The 15,599-nt window shown below is 59.5% G+C and overlaps 1 protein-coding gene across 4 annotated transcripts; it reads right to left on the bottom strand.

Moving 5' to 3' along the window:
- Nucleotides 1–328: 328 nt before the first annotated feature.
- Nucleotides 329–4,508, bottom strand: RNF222 (ring finger protein 222). Of its 4 annotated transcripts, XM_076353633.1 has the most exons (3): nt 4,341–4,508; nt 3,199–3,312; nt 329–2,885 (listed from the first exon to the last, which is right to left on the bottom strand). In XM_076353633.1, the coding sequence occupies exon 3, from the start codon at nt 2,852–2,854 to the stop codon at nt 2,189–2,191; it is 666 nt and encodes a 221-aa protein (XP_076209748.1). In that variant the 5' UTR covers nt 2,855–2,885; nt 3,199–3,312; nt 4,341–4,508; the 3' UTR covers nt 329–2,188. The 4 variants fall into 4 exon arrangements, with proteins under 4 accessions (XP_076209748.1, XP_076209750.1, XP_076209749.1 ...); XM_076353635.1 differs by lacking the exon at nt 3,199–3,312 and having other exon boundaries at nt 329–3,146; nt 4,274–4,508; XM_076353634.1 differs by lacking the exon at nt 3,199–3,312 and having other exon boundaries at nt 4,274–4,508.
- Between the last annotated feature and the right edge of the window lie 11,091 nt (nt 4,509–15,599).

The raw sequence follows: 15,599 nt of genomic DNA, 5'->3' as shown, positions 1-15,599 counted from the left end.
GCTGATAAGAACCCCAGCCTTGGTCCCCTCTCCACTGGTCCTGCTGGAGCCCGTGACCCTGACACAGCACAAGACATCCCATCTCATCCCAGTGCTGCCACTGAAGCTCTTTCCTGTCCCCGTTGCCCCTTCTGCTGCAACAGCAGCAGAAAGTGGGTTCTTCCAGCCCTACCACCGGGGAGCGCCCCCGGGGTGCAGAGGAGGGGGGCCCCACTCCCACCTCCCAGCAGCCCTCTGCCAAGGGGCTGGTTCCCTGGCACCCTGCATTAATTCCCCAGACAGATTAATAATAAGGTTTATTATTAAATAATGAGGCATGGATGCGTCATTATCAGGTAATCATTTCTTATGAAATAGGATTTCCATTCCAGCGTGGTGTCTCAAGCACTTTTTACCAGGTGATCTCCCAGTGCTTCATGCAGGGGTCAGTGTCATTGCACCCCGGGTGTGGGTGGGGAAACTGAGGCACAGGGTGCGGGAGTGCAATAACAGCATCACAGGGAGAAGCCTGCCAGTCAGCAGCCCAGCCAGGACACCATGCCCTGGTTGTAACCCCAGAGGAAGGGGTGGGATGCCATCAGCTCCTCTACCCCAGACTGCTCACCCCTTTCCAGCCCCAAGCGGTTCTTATTCGTTCCCCTGAAATGTTCTGGCTGATCCCAAAGCTGCCTCGGTGGCACTGCTGGCCATGTTTGCCCTACCTGATGCTCAGCCATGCAGCGGGAACCTCACTTCAGGGGCATGGGAACAGTGCGCCAGCCCTCCACCCCGCTGTCACCTTCCACGGGCGCTGGTGAGGTACGTCCTGCTCCTGCTCCCGGACACGTTGAGGTGCCCGTGAAAGCGCCGCAGCCCTCAGGGTACATTCCCGAATGACTGGCCGAAAGCAGCACCCACAGGGCCAGGGACTGGGTCAGGAGGACAAAGGTGGCAGCGAGGGTGCAGATGCTGCATTGGGGTGCACAGCTGGGGAAAAACACAATGGGGGGCCCAGCACCAGTGGGCAGCTCTGGCATGGGAGTGACCAGCAGCCCCCACTCCCCCCTCCCCTGAGAGCAGGCACGGAGGGTCCCAAATCTCAGCTGTGCCTCTCAGATGTCCACTCCCCTCCCAAACCAGGGCCCCTGGGATGAGGGGCTGAGACTCCCCTGGGTGGGACTGCTGCCAAAGAGGTCAAAGCCGGGAGGCATGCGGAGCTGAGCCGTGCCTAACCTGTTTGGCATGGGTGAAAATGTGCCGCCGGGTGTTAACCCTCAGGAGCTGGATATAGGGACGAGGAAACATCACTCTGCCGAGGCACAGGGCTCTAGCAAAGAGAGCAGGGTGGGATCCCAAATCTGCACCCTTATACAGTCCAGACCTTTGGTTTAGCTCCCTGCCCCACACCCCACTGCCTGTCCCTGGATCCCCAGGGCAGGAGGGATGCCTGTGACACCGGGAGGATGGCCAAAACCCTGGGGATCTCAGAGAGAGGGGTGAGGGAGGGCAAGGCCGGGACTGCCTGGGGGATGAGCTGGTGTCCCTTCCCACCCCATCACTCTGCAGGGAGGGGAATGCTGGCTGACGGAGGGGAAAGTCTGCTCGTGGAGGCCAGGATCGCACTCTCCATCCGCTGGTTTTGCTGCTCTTGTTGCCTGGTAGCTGAAGGCTCACAACTTTGGGATGGAAAGCCATGAGTTTCTGCTCCAGGGTGGCTGCACCTCATACCTTGATGACCTCGACAGCCAGCCAGGAACCTGGGGACCTCCAAAAGCCCCACAGACTGGCAGCATGACCCTCCAATGCACAGAGCCCTTAGCTGTCCCCAGGCTTTGGGTTCCTGGGTGCCAGGGTCACAGCCCCCCAGGAGCTGAGATGGAGAGGAGGGACCAGCACAGCCTCACCACTCCCCGCACACACTGTCACAGGGTGTGGGAGGAGCAACCACCCTCTCTGCTAAGACACTGGAGAAACCCACTGGCAGGGTTTGACTGGCCATATTTTAAGCAAAAGAGGTGGAAAATGCCAGCAGTGCCTGTGAGCGCCAGGAGATCTGCAGAAAGGTCTGAAAGTCCATTCAGTCCCTGGCCAGATGAGAGAGCTTCACCTGGAGCTGCTTCTGGACTTTCTCATGGGATCTTTTGAGAGACGTCCCAGCCCTAGGTCTGTCAGTGACACCTCTCCAGTAGCTGAGCTGATCCCATCCCTGCTATGAGTCCCTCTTCACCAGCAGCAGCCAAGGCAGCACAGCCGCCAGCATGGCCACAGTCAAGATGAGGAGGATGGCGAGGGCGATGGGTGACTGGCAGCATTTCACCCCCAGGGCCGAGCTGGATGACACCGAGCTCTGTGTTTCCGCTCTACTTCTCCTCCCCAGGGAGCCGCAGTCCACGTCCACCAGTGGCATCCCGTGGTCGCTGATGACAAAGATGTGGGCTTCCCGCGCCATCTCTCCTGGGACCACCTGTGAGTCCATGGGGCCATTCCCCATGCTGCAGCACTGGTCAAAGCTCTGCACTGGCATCACAAAATGGCTGGGCACCACCAAGGTGTTGCTGGCCTCCATTTTGGTCAGATGGGACAAGGACGAAGGTGACAGAGGCATCTCCAGTGTCCGGGGGTTGGTGCCTACCTTGGGTGGCCATAGAGCCGCCTTCTTGCTGAGGAAAGTCACGTAGCGGCAGACGGGGCAGATGATGCTGCTCTGGACCTGGCCATTGAGCTTGGCAGAGAGCAAGCACTTCACCAGGCAGTCGTGGCAGAAGGTGTGCCCGCAGCTGAGCTTGCGGTGCGTGGCCTCCAGCGGGTGAAACTTCTCGTAGCACACGGGACACTCGGCTGGGGGACCCTCCTTGCTGGATGAGGTCTCAGACATCCCTGCTCTGTCGGCCACGGGTGCTCCCCAGCTGCGAGGAAGAGGCACGATGGGTTAATAAGGGTCTCGGTTGCAACAATTAGCATGATCCATCTCTTCATCTCTCCTCCTCCTCCCTGCTCTCTTGCCTTTGCCCTCTTGCCCCTAACAGACGCAGTGGACAGCTACTAGACGTGGTCTCAACAAGACAGGGCATTTTCAGGAGCATTAAGCCTCTCAGTGTGGCCCTTGGGGCAAGAGAGAGATGATGAAGGACCTCAGCTCCAGAGCCACCGGGGACAACAATTCCTGGCTGCAAAACCACATAGAAAAGGGCATGAGCCCCTGGATGGAGCTGTGTCTACCTGCTCAGCGCCTGGTACAGATAAAGCAGGTTCAGCTTGTGTCACGAGTGCCTCCGTGCTCTGCTGCCAGCTCCAGGTGCGTGGGGGGTGGGAACTCCCATCCCACAAAGAAACCTGCCAAGGAAAGGGAGATGATCCCATCCCAGGGGACGCAGAGGGGCCAGGAGGAGCAGAGGGAGGCCAGGTCAGTGGGGCAGGTGGGAGCACAAGACCCCACAGGGATGGAGAGGGAGCATGCTGTACCCGGGGCAGGCAGCGAGGACGCTTCCAGGCTGCTGGAGGATGTCCCAGGCTGGTGGCCAGGCCACCGCTATCTCCAGGCTGTGCTCCTCACTCACGCTGGAGCACGGTGCAGGCAGCAAGCCCCAGAGACCGACGTCTCCTGTTAGTCAGAGCAGGTAGGGCAGAGCCCAGCCGGCTCGCCTGGCCCCCGCCCTGGCCCGGGGTGCGAGGGGGAGTGGGGCCACTGTGATCCCCAGACTTGCGTCTGGGCTGGGTCCGAAGCTCTCCCGTGCGTCTCCCAGGGCAGGGAGCATTCATGTGGCGGCTTCAGGGGAGGGAGAGGGGAGAGGGAAGACGGGAAAAGGGAGAAATGAGAGGGGAGAAGAATGAAGGGAGAGGGAGAAGGGAGAAGGGGGAAGGAAGAGATAAGAGGGGAAAGGGGAGAAGAGAGACGGGAGAGGGGAGAGGGGGAACGGGAGAGGAGAGAAGGGAGAAGGGAGAAGGGAGAGGGGAGAGGGGAGAGGGGAGGAGGGGTGCTCAGCTCAGCTCCCTTCTCTTAGACTAGTTCAGGAACTGGAGCATCATAAAACCTGCAGGTTTTTCCAGACCTTGTAGCATTTTCAGACCCAGCCCAACCTGCACCCCTTTTCTCACGCATGACTGTGCCCATGAGCATCCTCACAGCTGTTTCTGGAGGTTTTGCCATCCCCTCCTTAGCTGCCCTCTTGCACGGGAGCCACCCCCTGCACCAGGATGGCCACAAGAACACAATGAACCATCCCCTCCCCAGGCAAGAGAAGAAAGACCCAGGCTCCTGCTCTGGTTTAGGAGGGATCAGGGACTTGACACTCACCCAAAGTGCTGCAGAAGGAGACCCTATGCCCGTGCACCTGCTCCTCCATGCCCCAAAGCCCCCTTACCTGCTGCAGGGCACCAGGGCAGGAGCCCCCCCATGCACTCCACCGCTGTCCCCAGAAGCGGGACTGGCTGTGCCCCAGCCCCAGCACCAAGCACCAGCTGGAGAGAGGACCAGGACACCTATATACCACGGAGGTGTTGGCTGCGTGTTTCATGCAGGCACGTTGCGCAAAAGCTGGAGCAGGGACAGGGACAGCTCCTGGGGAGTGAATGCGGAGGAACTTGTTCGGGTTTTAAAGGCCTGATATTCACCTGGTTGGCCAGGGAGTGGGCGAGGAGCCGGCGTCAGGCATCGGAGGGCAGGGACAGGAGGCACGGTCCTGCCTGCTTTCCCTCATGTAATGGGAAGCTGTATCTGGGCTCATCCCTGGGGTCAAACCCCAATGAAACAGGCGCTAAAGGGGATGCTGGGACCACAGCCCCCTCTGTTGCTGCAAAGCAGGGTCAGCTGCAGTGTCCTGCACCGGGGCTGGGCTCCTGCCAAACATTTCTCATCTCCACCCACCGCTATTCCCCATCCCTCACCCTGGCCGTGTCTTTGTCCCCGTGTCCCCTCCCCTCTTCACCCCCCAAATGCTCATCCCCCCAGCCCTGCAGTCCCCGTCCTACATCGTTGGATGTTCACCAGAGCCCTAGTGTGGCAGTGCATGGCCCTACAAACTCACAGCCGAGCAGGCACGGGGGCCACCGCTGCCTTGCACCTGCCCTGGGGGGGTTTCCAGCATCTCTGGGAACTGTGGTCCAGCCAGCAACAGGAGCCCTTCGGGCTCAGGGCAGGCAGGAGCCCCGTGCTTGGCCATCTCAGCAGCTGTAGGTGGCTCGTGAGTCACCATTTGGCCACGTGCAGGCTGGGAACCTACATAGAGAAGGTTCCCTGTGGCCTACCCGAACCCCAGGGAAGAAGCCGAGAGGCATCTTCCCTGCAAATCCTTGCAAAAACTGCCGGCAGGGTGGATCGCTCCTGCTGCCATCTCGACTCTTTCCAGCCACCCCTGCCACCCCTCAGCCCGGCCAGTGGCCACAGGGCTGCCAGCCCACACTCAGGCTTGCTGAGTGGCTCCACAGGGATCTGCGCACCACTCGCCGCATCCAGAGGAGGTCTCCAGAGCAGATGCAGTGACCCCAAGGCACCCTACCTTGCACGCCTTCCCCGGCTCTGGCTGTGGCAGTGCACCCACGGGACATGGATTTGCACCATCAAGGGGCCTGAATGCCCTGGAGGGCCTGGGGTCTCCATCATGGAAAGCCTTCAGGAGAAACCTGGACAGACGGGGGGGGTCTTGCCTTGGGGCAGAGAGATGCTCTGCAGAAGCATTCCCAGCCCTGTGCTCCTCAACTTCAAGAAGGTGCCAGGGCTCTGCAGGATCTATGGGGCAGGCAGAAGAGGAGATGCACCCCTGGCACCCAAAACCTAATGAGATGGGCCCTGGAGTCCTTTCGTGGGCAGGAGGGGTGGTTTCACGTGGCCGGGTACTGTGGCAGGGCGCAGGGCTGCAGGCGTGGGCAGCAGTATCAGTTGCTTGTGGGCGCAACGGTTGCAGTGGTTACAACATGGGGCTGTTTTCTGGAAGGAGAAGGGTGGGTGCAGCCCCGCCGGGACACCCTGTGTGCTGGGGCAGCTGCCAAAATGCAGCTGCCCTCTGCAGACAGTATCCATGGTGGGAGGCTTGTGCCCCAGGGGGGACCTCTTGAGCCATGAAGACCTGTCCCTCGCTGGAAGGAGACCCAGAGCACGTCAACACCTTCCACAGCTCTGTTTAGGATCAGGGGCCAAGCCACTTCACTCGTTACCCCAGTTTTCTTGAGATGGTCAGAAATTGAGGTTGAAACCTCTCCGGACAGATTGTGCCAGGGCTGAGGTTGCAGAGTCACCCCCGGGGTAAGCGTCCCCATCCCTTGGCCCCTCCTTGAAGCTGCTAGAGGTGCTAGGTCTGCTTGCACCCACCAAGATCTCCACTGCCGGGCAAGTGATCTGGGCCAGTGAGAGCAGATTTGGGGCAGCCGAGCATCTCCCCAGCTTCAGTTTACTCTCTGCTGGCACCGAGGCGGGGTGGAAATTCCTGTTTCCCATACTTTGAATGCTCTCCGCAGTCAGAAACTATGAGCTCACAGCGCTAAACATAGGCACTGGAAAAACAAGTCTGCCTCCCTTTGCTGCTTTGACCACGCCAAATTCAAAGGGATTTTGGCATATCACGGCCTCGGCTCTGTCAGCAGTTTCGTTCTTTTCCAGGCACGACTTTTCTTGGTGCCTTTGCCCCACTTTCACGTGTGGCAGCATCTTTTCTGTGTGACAGGATTGAGCCTGCTGGTGCCTGAAGGAGAAGAAACCAGGTTCAGGGGCAAAAGCGAGTCCCTAAACACTGCCTGTAATTTTTTCTCAGGGTTTAAGAAGTGCAGCTCATGGCCAGTGTTTCATCCCCCTCGAACCCAATGCAGGGCCAAGGGCTCCAGGATCCTTTTATCCAAGCAAGAAGGTGGCACCAGGCTCGGCTTCTCTGCAGGGACCACGGCTGAGACCTTCTCTGCTCTGGGGTTGGTGGCTTCCAGTGAACAAGGGACATTTCTGACCCAGAAGAGGACACAGCCCCTGCTGTCAGAGTGGCCAGGCTCCCTTCCCTGCAACCGCGATGGCTTTTGGGCAGAGCTTTGCAGCCTTTTGCAAGGACAGGAGGATGCTGCAGAGACAGCCCTTGTCTTCCACAGCATTACCCAAACTTTCCACTCTCAGCAACCAGGTGGGGAGGAGGGAAAATGTTATTATACATAGTTATGTGAAAGTGCTTATTTTCAAAACACATTCAAAGCCAGAAGATAGATCTATATGTGAGCCCGGTGCCAGGCAAATATTCACTACAGGTCTCAATGTTTCCATATCAAATCCATGCTGCACTTCAAATTGAAACAGATGACGCAGGGACATTTCCAATGAGCAGAGATGTGCCCCCCATCCCTTCGCTCAGCTGGGGCCAAGATCCTGGTGAGAAAAATCCCAGATTTATTCTTGATGGCAAGATGCTCGCGGGGTGCTTTGCCATGCAGCCACAACCCATCCACGGGGCCGGTGGCTGCTGGAAAGGCTGGGCTGGGTGAAGTCTCTGGCTTGGGAAGTCTGTAAACGAGTGATTGCCAAAAGCTGCAGGAGGGATCGCTGTGCCCATGTCTGTGTTATCCTCTCTCGGTGCCATGAGTGGTCCACAAAATGGTGGCTGTGATGGCCAGTGTCCCTGCCCAGTGGTCTCGGCATGTCCCTGGTGAAGCTGCAGGGCAGGTCCGGTTGCAGTGCGGTGGGGATGCTGCCCCTCCTGCCTCTCCTCCAGCTCCTTTCCATGCTGGGTAGTTACACCGTTTCCACCTTTTTCCCATCACACTGGGATGGGGCACGCCTGCCCCATCCCTCCCAGGGCATGGCCAGTCCTCCCAAACTCCCCCGGGTTTTCCCTTAGCAATGCTCAGCCTGCAAATCTGAGGCTTTACAGGAGTTTCTGCTCGGCCCATTCTCCCACCTCTTCCCAGCCCTGGCTTAAACAGGGTGAGTAGCTGGCATTGGTGGGAGCGAGGTGAAGGGAGGGGGCGGAAAAAGTAAATCCGTGTTTGACCTTAGCCCAGGGAGTTATTCCCATCTGGGGAAAAAGCTTAGTGAAGCACAATTACTTTCCCAGGGCTGCACCGTGCTGGTGGAGGGTCCAAGGGTCCTGGCTCCTGTCTGAGTTATATCCAGTCCCACGCTACCAAAATAGACTCACATAGCTGGAAAAGATGGACGAGCTCGGGGGCACCCAAGCCCCATCTTTTCGCATGCTTGCTTTGCTTGAATTCAGAGTCTTTTCCTTCTAGGGGTCTGTCAGGCACCTGGCAGGACGGAGACCCACCATCAAGATGCTGATTTAGCCAAGACGGCCCAAAACACCTAGCAGAAGCGCTTCCTCCAGCTTTCTCCTCAGTGCTTTTTGCTGTGCCCAGGAGGTGGTGCTCTTGGGTGTGCTTTGGCCACCCTAAAAAAAAAAAAAAGTCCAGAGTGCACTGAAAAAAAGCCCTGAGCCTGCCTCTGCAGAGCTGCCACGGCCTGGAGCTGGTGGTCCCCACCAGCTGGCATGCTGCCTCTTCCCCACCAGGATGGATGAGACCTGCTTATCCTCCTGACGATCAGAAATTTAGGTCCGGTCATTTGAAGTGATGAAAACTTATCAAACACCAAGGAACAACTGGGTACATCCCCAAACCCCTCTCCGATCCGTGTTTTCCCACCAGATGCTGTGGGCTTTGCGAAGGGACCTGCATGGTACCTGGGCATCACTGCTCTGACCTGCCCCTGCCTCCCTGCTGCTGGCAACAAACCCCCCCAGGAATGACCCTGAGCCTGGCGTGAGCCCTTGGAGCCTTATTCTGACACCAAATGTTGGGGATTGGACAATCCAGTCCATGCAGAGCCACACAGCCCCATGGTGCATGGGGTTTTCCCACGCCTGGGAGGGTAACTGCAGTCTCCAGGGCCTCCTTCAACACTTTTTCCCCCCAAAGATGCCCTCCACCAAGCAGGGCATCAGCTCACTGCAGGAGCTGCCTCAAGTGAATCTGGGGGCAGCCCAAATGCAATCGCCTGAGATGATGAGCAAGACCAGGACTGCATGAACCCCCCTGGATGTGGTGGCAAAATCCGGCCCACATCCCCCTCCCCTGGCCCAGGGCTGCCTCCCCACATGCCTCCCCATCTCCCTGGCCCTGGTACCACCTCACATCCCACCCCAGACCCTCTGGGATGCTGGTTGACGGCGGGGGGGGGGAGCTGCCACAATGGTAATCCGCAGCATCATGTGCGTAATGGAGAAACAATACGGCTTTGAAGCAAGCGGGCAGATGCTCGGGGGAGAAGAAGGCATCTATTCAGTGGCGGCAGCCGGGGTGGGCAGCTGCCCGCTCGCCTGTGCAGAGCCCTGCGCCGCCTGGGCTGCGCTCACCCGGGGCTCACTTTGGGGGTCCTGCCAGCCCGGCGGCTCAGCAGACCCTTCCTGGGGACAGGGCCAGGATGGTGAGCAGCATATCAAAACCCAGAAGGGACCCATCATCAAACCCTACCATCAAACGTGGCCAAACAAAGGCAGATTGTCCCCTTGATTGTCCCCCCACCCCAGTGCCCACACCAGCCCCTCAGGGGAAGCACACAAACCCGATGTAGACCCTCCACGGTCCCCGTGACCTGTCTCTGCCGTGCCATGAGCCATGTGTCCCCCGGGACGTTTTATCACCAGCATCCTCTGCAGCAGAGCGTGTTGCCTGGCTCCTTTACACCATCCCCTCTGGCTGCCTTTTTACCAGGCAGCTCCCTCAAGCCTTATTCTGGGGGACACAGCACAGAAACCCTGCAATGATAGCAGAAAAGGCCGCTGGGGTTAGGGATTTGGGGCCCTTTATCAAAATGGGATGTTCCCCATGGTTTTGGCTGCCAGGTTGTGTTGCAGTTTGGGTTGTTTCCTCCAAGCCCTGGCTCCTGGAGAGCTGAGATTACAGAGGGGTTGGCGTCTTTAATGGGAACAAGTGCAGGTCAGCTTCTAGCCCTGCAACAACACACATCCTGGAGCAGCACGGAAAGGAGAAGCTCAATAAAAGGAGCACTAAAAACTTGATTTTGGTTCATTTAACGATTTTTCCAGGGTCTTACAACCACTCAGTCGGCGTGGTGCTGTGAGTGGAGACTTGGCAGGCAGAGCCGCTCCACCACCCGGGACCGCTCGGTGGGTCACCGACCAAAGAAACCCAAGTGGGTTATCGAGAGGAGGATGCTCGGCACAAAGTGCATCTGCCCGGACATGCTGGCATGAGGCAGGAGGGCTGTCCTCCCTGTCCTGCCATCCTGTGGGGTCTGCAGTCCCCGTAGTCAAAATAAGGGAAGGATAACCCCAGCCCTCCCTTCCAGCTGGGGTTGGCTGGAAAACACACAAGGGTCCTGACAACCCCCCAACCCACGGTGTCCCACGGGGGACAGGGCATGTGGTGCCTGGGTGTCCCCTTCCACATCCTGGGGGGATGATGGGTCAGAGACAGGCTCCCGAGCCGGCATCAGGGCCGTGGCTGCTGTCGCAGCAGTTTCCCACATCTCCTGGGCCCTCCACGTCCATCGTTAAGGACCCCCAGGAAAATGGGCACAAGCAGATCCAGGGTGCCTAAGGGGTCATCCCTGCACTCCGTGAGCAGCCGGCCAATAATCAAGAAAATCAGCGTTTCAGGGTGTCTCTGCTTTTGACAGGCAAGTTGAGCTGCAAACAAGTATTTTTACGAATCGCTGGCAAAGTCTGTTGAAGGAAGCAATTTGGCAAATATTGCCCAGGCGCCGAAGTCAGCACTCAGATTAGTCAATAAAAATAGCTACATTTATCGAAAAAGGTCTCCGTATGGCTGGATACAGCCAGCTCGGAGGGGGACTTTCGGTGCAGGATAAAGGGAAGGTGAATGAAGTGAACCCCTTGTTGAGTACAACAGAGGTTTTTGCTGCCTTCATGCTAGAAGAAATATCCTGTTAAGTGTCAGCCCTTCCCCTGGCCCTGGATCTGGCCATCCCTCTGGCCAGGCAGCGTGGTCCCTGCGCCGAGGTGTCGCCCGGGGCTGACACGTAGAGCATGGAATTAAATCCCGCGGCGGGCGGTGGGATGTGGCTGCCGGCTGGTGGCAGCCGCTGCCCTAATGAAGCTCCTTGTCCTGAAGCTTTCACCTGACCTGCCCTTGCCTGGGCTGTCTGGGTTGCAATCCCGCTGGGCCACCTGGGTACGTCCCAGGAGAGCGCTGTGTATCGGTGACACACGGCTGTAGATCGAGCGGTCAGTCCCCAACCTCCCCCCTCCCTGAAAATCATCCCCAGGCTGCTGCAGGCATTGCAAGGGCAGCAGCTGTGGCCATACGCTGCGCTCGGCTTCATCCAGACCCGCTTAATCCTGAGGGGAGAGTCCCCCCGGCCATGCCGCAGAGCGGCGGCACGGCACCGAGTGGCTTTGCTTTCCCGGCTGTTGCATCATCCCGGCAGGCTGCCGGGACACGGCGCGTACCAGGCAAGCCGAGTCTCAGCTGGCCCGGCTGCCGGCACTGCCAGCAGCTGGGGGACACGCCAGCACGGAGTCATCGGGGCCCTGCCCCAGGGCAGAGCCATGGGGTGTCCCCATCTGCAAAGCCTCGCTGCTGGGGCTGGGCAGGGAGCGCTGAGGGGCTCTGCCCGGGCCAGTCGTCCCCTCCCAGAGCCATTGCTCTGCCACATCCCCCCCAGAGCTGTTGCCCGTGGACCCCCACTCCCCAAAGCCCTCCTAGACCCTTGCCTCTCCGTACACCTCCCACAGCATTGCCCTGCCACATCCTTCACAGACCTGCACTCCCTGCATCCCTACCAGCCCCATCTTTCCCTATACCTCTCCCAGCCCCATCCTTCCCTGCACGGCCTCCCGTATCCCTCCCAGACCCAGCCCTACACCCTCCCCAAACCCATCCATCCCAGTCCCACACCTCCTTACATGTCCTCCAGCCACATCCCTCCCTGCATCCCCCCCAGTCCCATCCCTCCCCACGCCCTTGCTGGGGACACACAGAGCTTCATGGGAGCCACATCTTGAGGACTCTGCACAGCCATGATTCAACCCATTTGGTTACAAGGATGAAATATTGCTGCCGCTGCTGTCAGCGCAGCACTTGGATGGGGACCATGGGTAGGTGTGAGCAGCGGATCTTGCGTGCAGATGGCAGGTCCTGCCCCAAACGCCGCCCTCGGCCAGCCAGGAAAGGAGGCAGCGAGGTGGGGGTACGAGATGGTGGCTCGCTGGAGGCAAACGTCAGTCTGGGCAGGGATCTGATATAACCCAGCCCCTGCCAGCGCTGAGGCCGGCAGATTTGTGACATGGGGTCCTCAGCGGGAACTGTGCGAGGCTGAAGGTCTGGGGTCACCTTTCCCGAGCCCAGCAGTGGCCAGGCTCGGCCAGTTCAAGCCCCACAAAGTGCCTGAGGTGCAATGAGTTGACTGTTCTCAGACCATGTCCCATGGGCAACACTTACAGCTCCAGTGGATACTGCCACCCAGCACAGACCAGTGCCCAGCTCCCCAGGCTGTCCCCCACTCCATCCCAGCTTCTCCTTTGTCCAAAGCGTCCTTTCCCCTATGGCTGCCTGTCCTGGGGGCTGCTGCTGGCCCTGGAGCCCTGCCAGGTCCCCCTGCCATGGCTGGGGCAGCTCAGGCACTGCTTTGCCTCGCCAACGAGCAAATCCTTCACTGGGCAGCTGAGAGGCTCCGCAAAGCATCCAGCTCTGCCCCGGCTGCTTCAGCTGGTTAAGGCATACAGGCAGATAGGATTATTGCTGTTGGAGTTCGGGAGATGTGGGGGGAGATGCCGGCGGCCCCATGTGTCCCGCTGGGGATGTGTCCCCTCTCTGGCTGGGCTGCTCCCAGCTCCATCCCCCCAGCCTGGATGCTCCTGGAGTCAGTAAGACACCCCTCCAAGGCAGGGATTAGCGAGAAAATCCCTGCGCCTCTCAAAAAAACAGTCCCAGAGGCTATTTTTCCCTCTTGCATCTTCGCCAGCGTCTCCCCAAGGGATGCCCAGGAGTACCTGCACGTTGTGGGGCCCCACGTCTGGGCCAATAATTCCCAGCCCCTAATTGATCCCCAGGGGCCCACGCCCACCCTGTACCCCATCCTTTGGGGCTGTCCCCCCACAGGTCTCCCTGCACCATGGCATAGCCCTTGCAAATATATAACCCATCCTGCTCCCATGTCCCCCTGCTCACCCCACGCCGAAACGACCTCCAGCAGCCCCATGCCTGGACCGTGGGACAGCCCTGGTTCCTGCCTGCGCCAGGTCCCCCCGCCCCCGTGAGAGACCCCCCCCTTCGTTCGAATCCATTACAGCTGCCTTGTCTCTCCCCGGCCTTTCAGCGGAGGGGCTTTTGCTGGCGAAACACAGACCTGGCTCAGCCGGCGGGAGACACGGCCGCATTGTGCGGCCGCTAATGCTAAGTGACTGCTCCTTTGTGCGGCTGGAAGCACCGAGCCCCTCGGCAAATGCATGGGAACAGCTCCAGCTTACAATGGGGTGCAGCCGGCAGCGACCTCAAAGCAAACATTGACTTAAAAATCAGTGTTAACCAGGCAGGCACGCCAGACCTCTTGGGAAATACAGCCCCCGCCAGCGCTACGCCTTTGTCGCCGGAGGCAAAGCCCCACCGGGCTGGGACAGAGGTGGTTGGTAAAGGCAGCTTTGATGGAGCCGGTGGCATCCATCTCTGGTCCTAGAGATGCCACGCTGATGTCAGCAGCTGGCAGGGACAGCGGTGCCACCAGGCGCGGGGAGAGGCAAAGGGTATTTCATTAACCTAGGCACCCAGCCCAGGAAAGAGGGATCAGGGAGCTCAGGTTGAGGTTTAAAGGATCCCACCGGAGAGAAAAGAGACCGGGAGTGTGCCACTCCGCAGATGCCCCTGGGGAAATTCATTTAGGGTTGTGTAGATACGCCCTTGGCACTTTTATAAAGGAGACACCCCTGCCCCCGCCCACACAGCTCGTTTCCAGCAGCCTTGCAAGTCGTGATCTCTGTGATGATTATAGTGAGGTCGCAGATCCATGCCTGGGTTATCCAGTACAGCGAGGTACCCCCAAGCAGCCTGGGTGTTGGTGCGCAGACCAGAGCCAGGAGTGGCACTGACCCCTGCCTCCCACGGACAGACATCCAGAGGTGCGGACAGATGTGCAGAGAGCCCTCGCACCGCTGCAGGTCCACAACCTCAGCTCGTATCCTTGCAGATGACTGTACTGCACCTTCTTCCCCTTGGCAGGGCCACTCCGTAATTGAAGAGTGAGGGAAAAAATGCGCCAGGACCATGTGGGTGGCATGATGCAAACAGTGCACGGTATTTCCTCATGGCTTCTGAAGTGCAGTGAGAAAACCGGGCACCCAACCTGCTCCAGAGCACAGGAATGGGCACCCAGCCTGCTCCAGAACAGGATGGTGGGCACCCAGCCTGCTCTAGAGCATGATGGTGGGCACCCGACCAGAGCTGGGCTGTGCACACACTCAGCACCTCCAGCTCTCTGCTCCTGGCTCGGAGCAACACAGAACTGGATGCTGGGAAAGGAGATGTTCTCCCAGCCAGGCCTCCAGCCTCTGCACAGCCACCTCGATCTCCCATTCTGCCCTCCAGAGAGGGTTTCAGAGAGCCAAGGAGGGGGTCAGTTGAAGTGAGAAGGTAGGAGGTTGGTGGGGCGGACCAGGGCTGTGAACATTACCTGCATCAGCCGGCTGCGGCTGGGCACAAGGGATACAGAAGAAGGTGCACAAATACACACTGGGAAAGGCTCCATTTCCAAGAGGGATGAGACAGCTCCAAGGGCAACTTGCTACTGGGATGACTTCTCACAGGTCTCTGTGGCTTCACCACCTCTCTCAGCCTCTAATTCAGGTGCAGCGTGTGGCTCGGAGCCGCGCTCTGCCGCACGTCCTGGGCTCAGTGCTGACGCTGCCGAGCAGCATTTTTGGCCTTGTGTAATCCCAAGTCACGCAGGGTGACCCGGAAAGTCCTGCGCGGGCATCGGGACTGGGGAGGGAGCAGTGCATGCTCTCCATCCTCAGATTGTCCGCAACCACCCATCCCGTCCGCTGTGGGAAAAGGTGGACAAGCACTGGAGCATCGGCCCTGGATAACCCCGCATATGGGTGGACGGGACATGGTGGAGAAGAGGCTGTGGGGACAGATGCGGGGACAGAGGTGGCCTTGGTGGCACCGTGCCCACGGAGGACACAGTCTGTCCCGACGAAGGCAGCCGGCACGGCCGCAGTTTCGGCCACCGCCACGCCACGCTGCTGGCGGCGTCGGCCCGCAGCAAGGGAAGCACGAGGGCATCCCAACAGCACCACCTGCCACTAATGACAGGCCGGCCAGCTAATTACAGAGGGCAGGAAATTAAGCATGCAAACGAAGCTTAAGTATTAGGTTAGCGTGAGGGAGCCGGGAGGTCGGCTGCAGGGCAGGTCCTGTCCGGGAGGCACCATGGAGGCACCCTGCCCTCCCCTGCCCGTGGCCCTGGGGGGCTGCAGAGGCACGTGTGGAGGGTACGAGGGCAGTGACGCGGGGCAGCGGGCGAGCCACCCACCAGCGGGGAAATGCTGCGCGGGGAAAGCAGGGAGCAAGAAAGCCAGGATGGACAGGGATGGCCTCGGGGGCCATGGGCCGCCCTAAGCCTGGCCCGGGGCCAGTGAGGTCCCGGGGGGGGTTCAAAAAGCGTCTCCCCACAGGGA

This window comes from Aptenodytes patagonicus, chromosome 16, assembly GCF_965638725.1.
Source record: "Aptenodytes patagonicus chromosome 16, bAptPat1.pri.cur, whole genome shotgun sequence".
NCBI lineage: Eukaryota > Metazoa > Chordata > Aves > Sphenisciformes > Spheniscidae > Aptenodytes > Aptenodytes patagonicus.
This window is presented reverse-complemented; position numbering and strand designations above follow the sequence as displayed.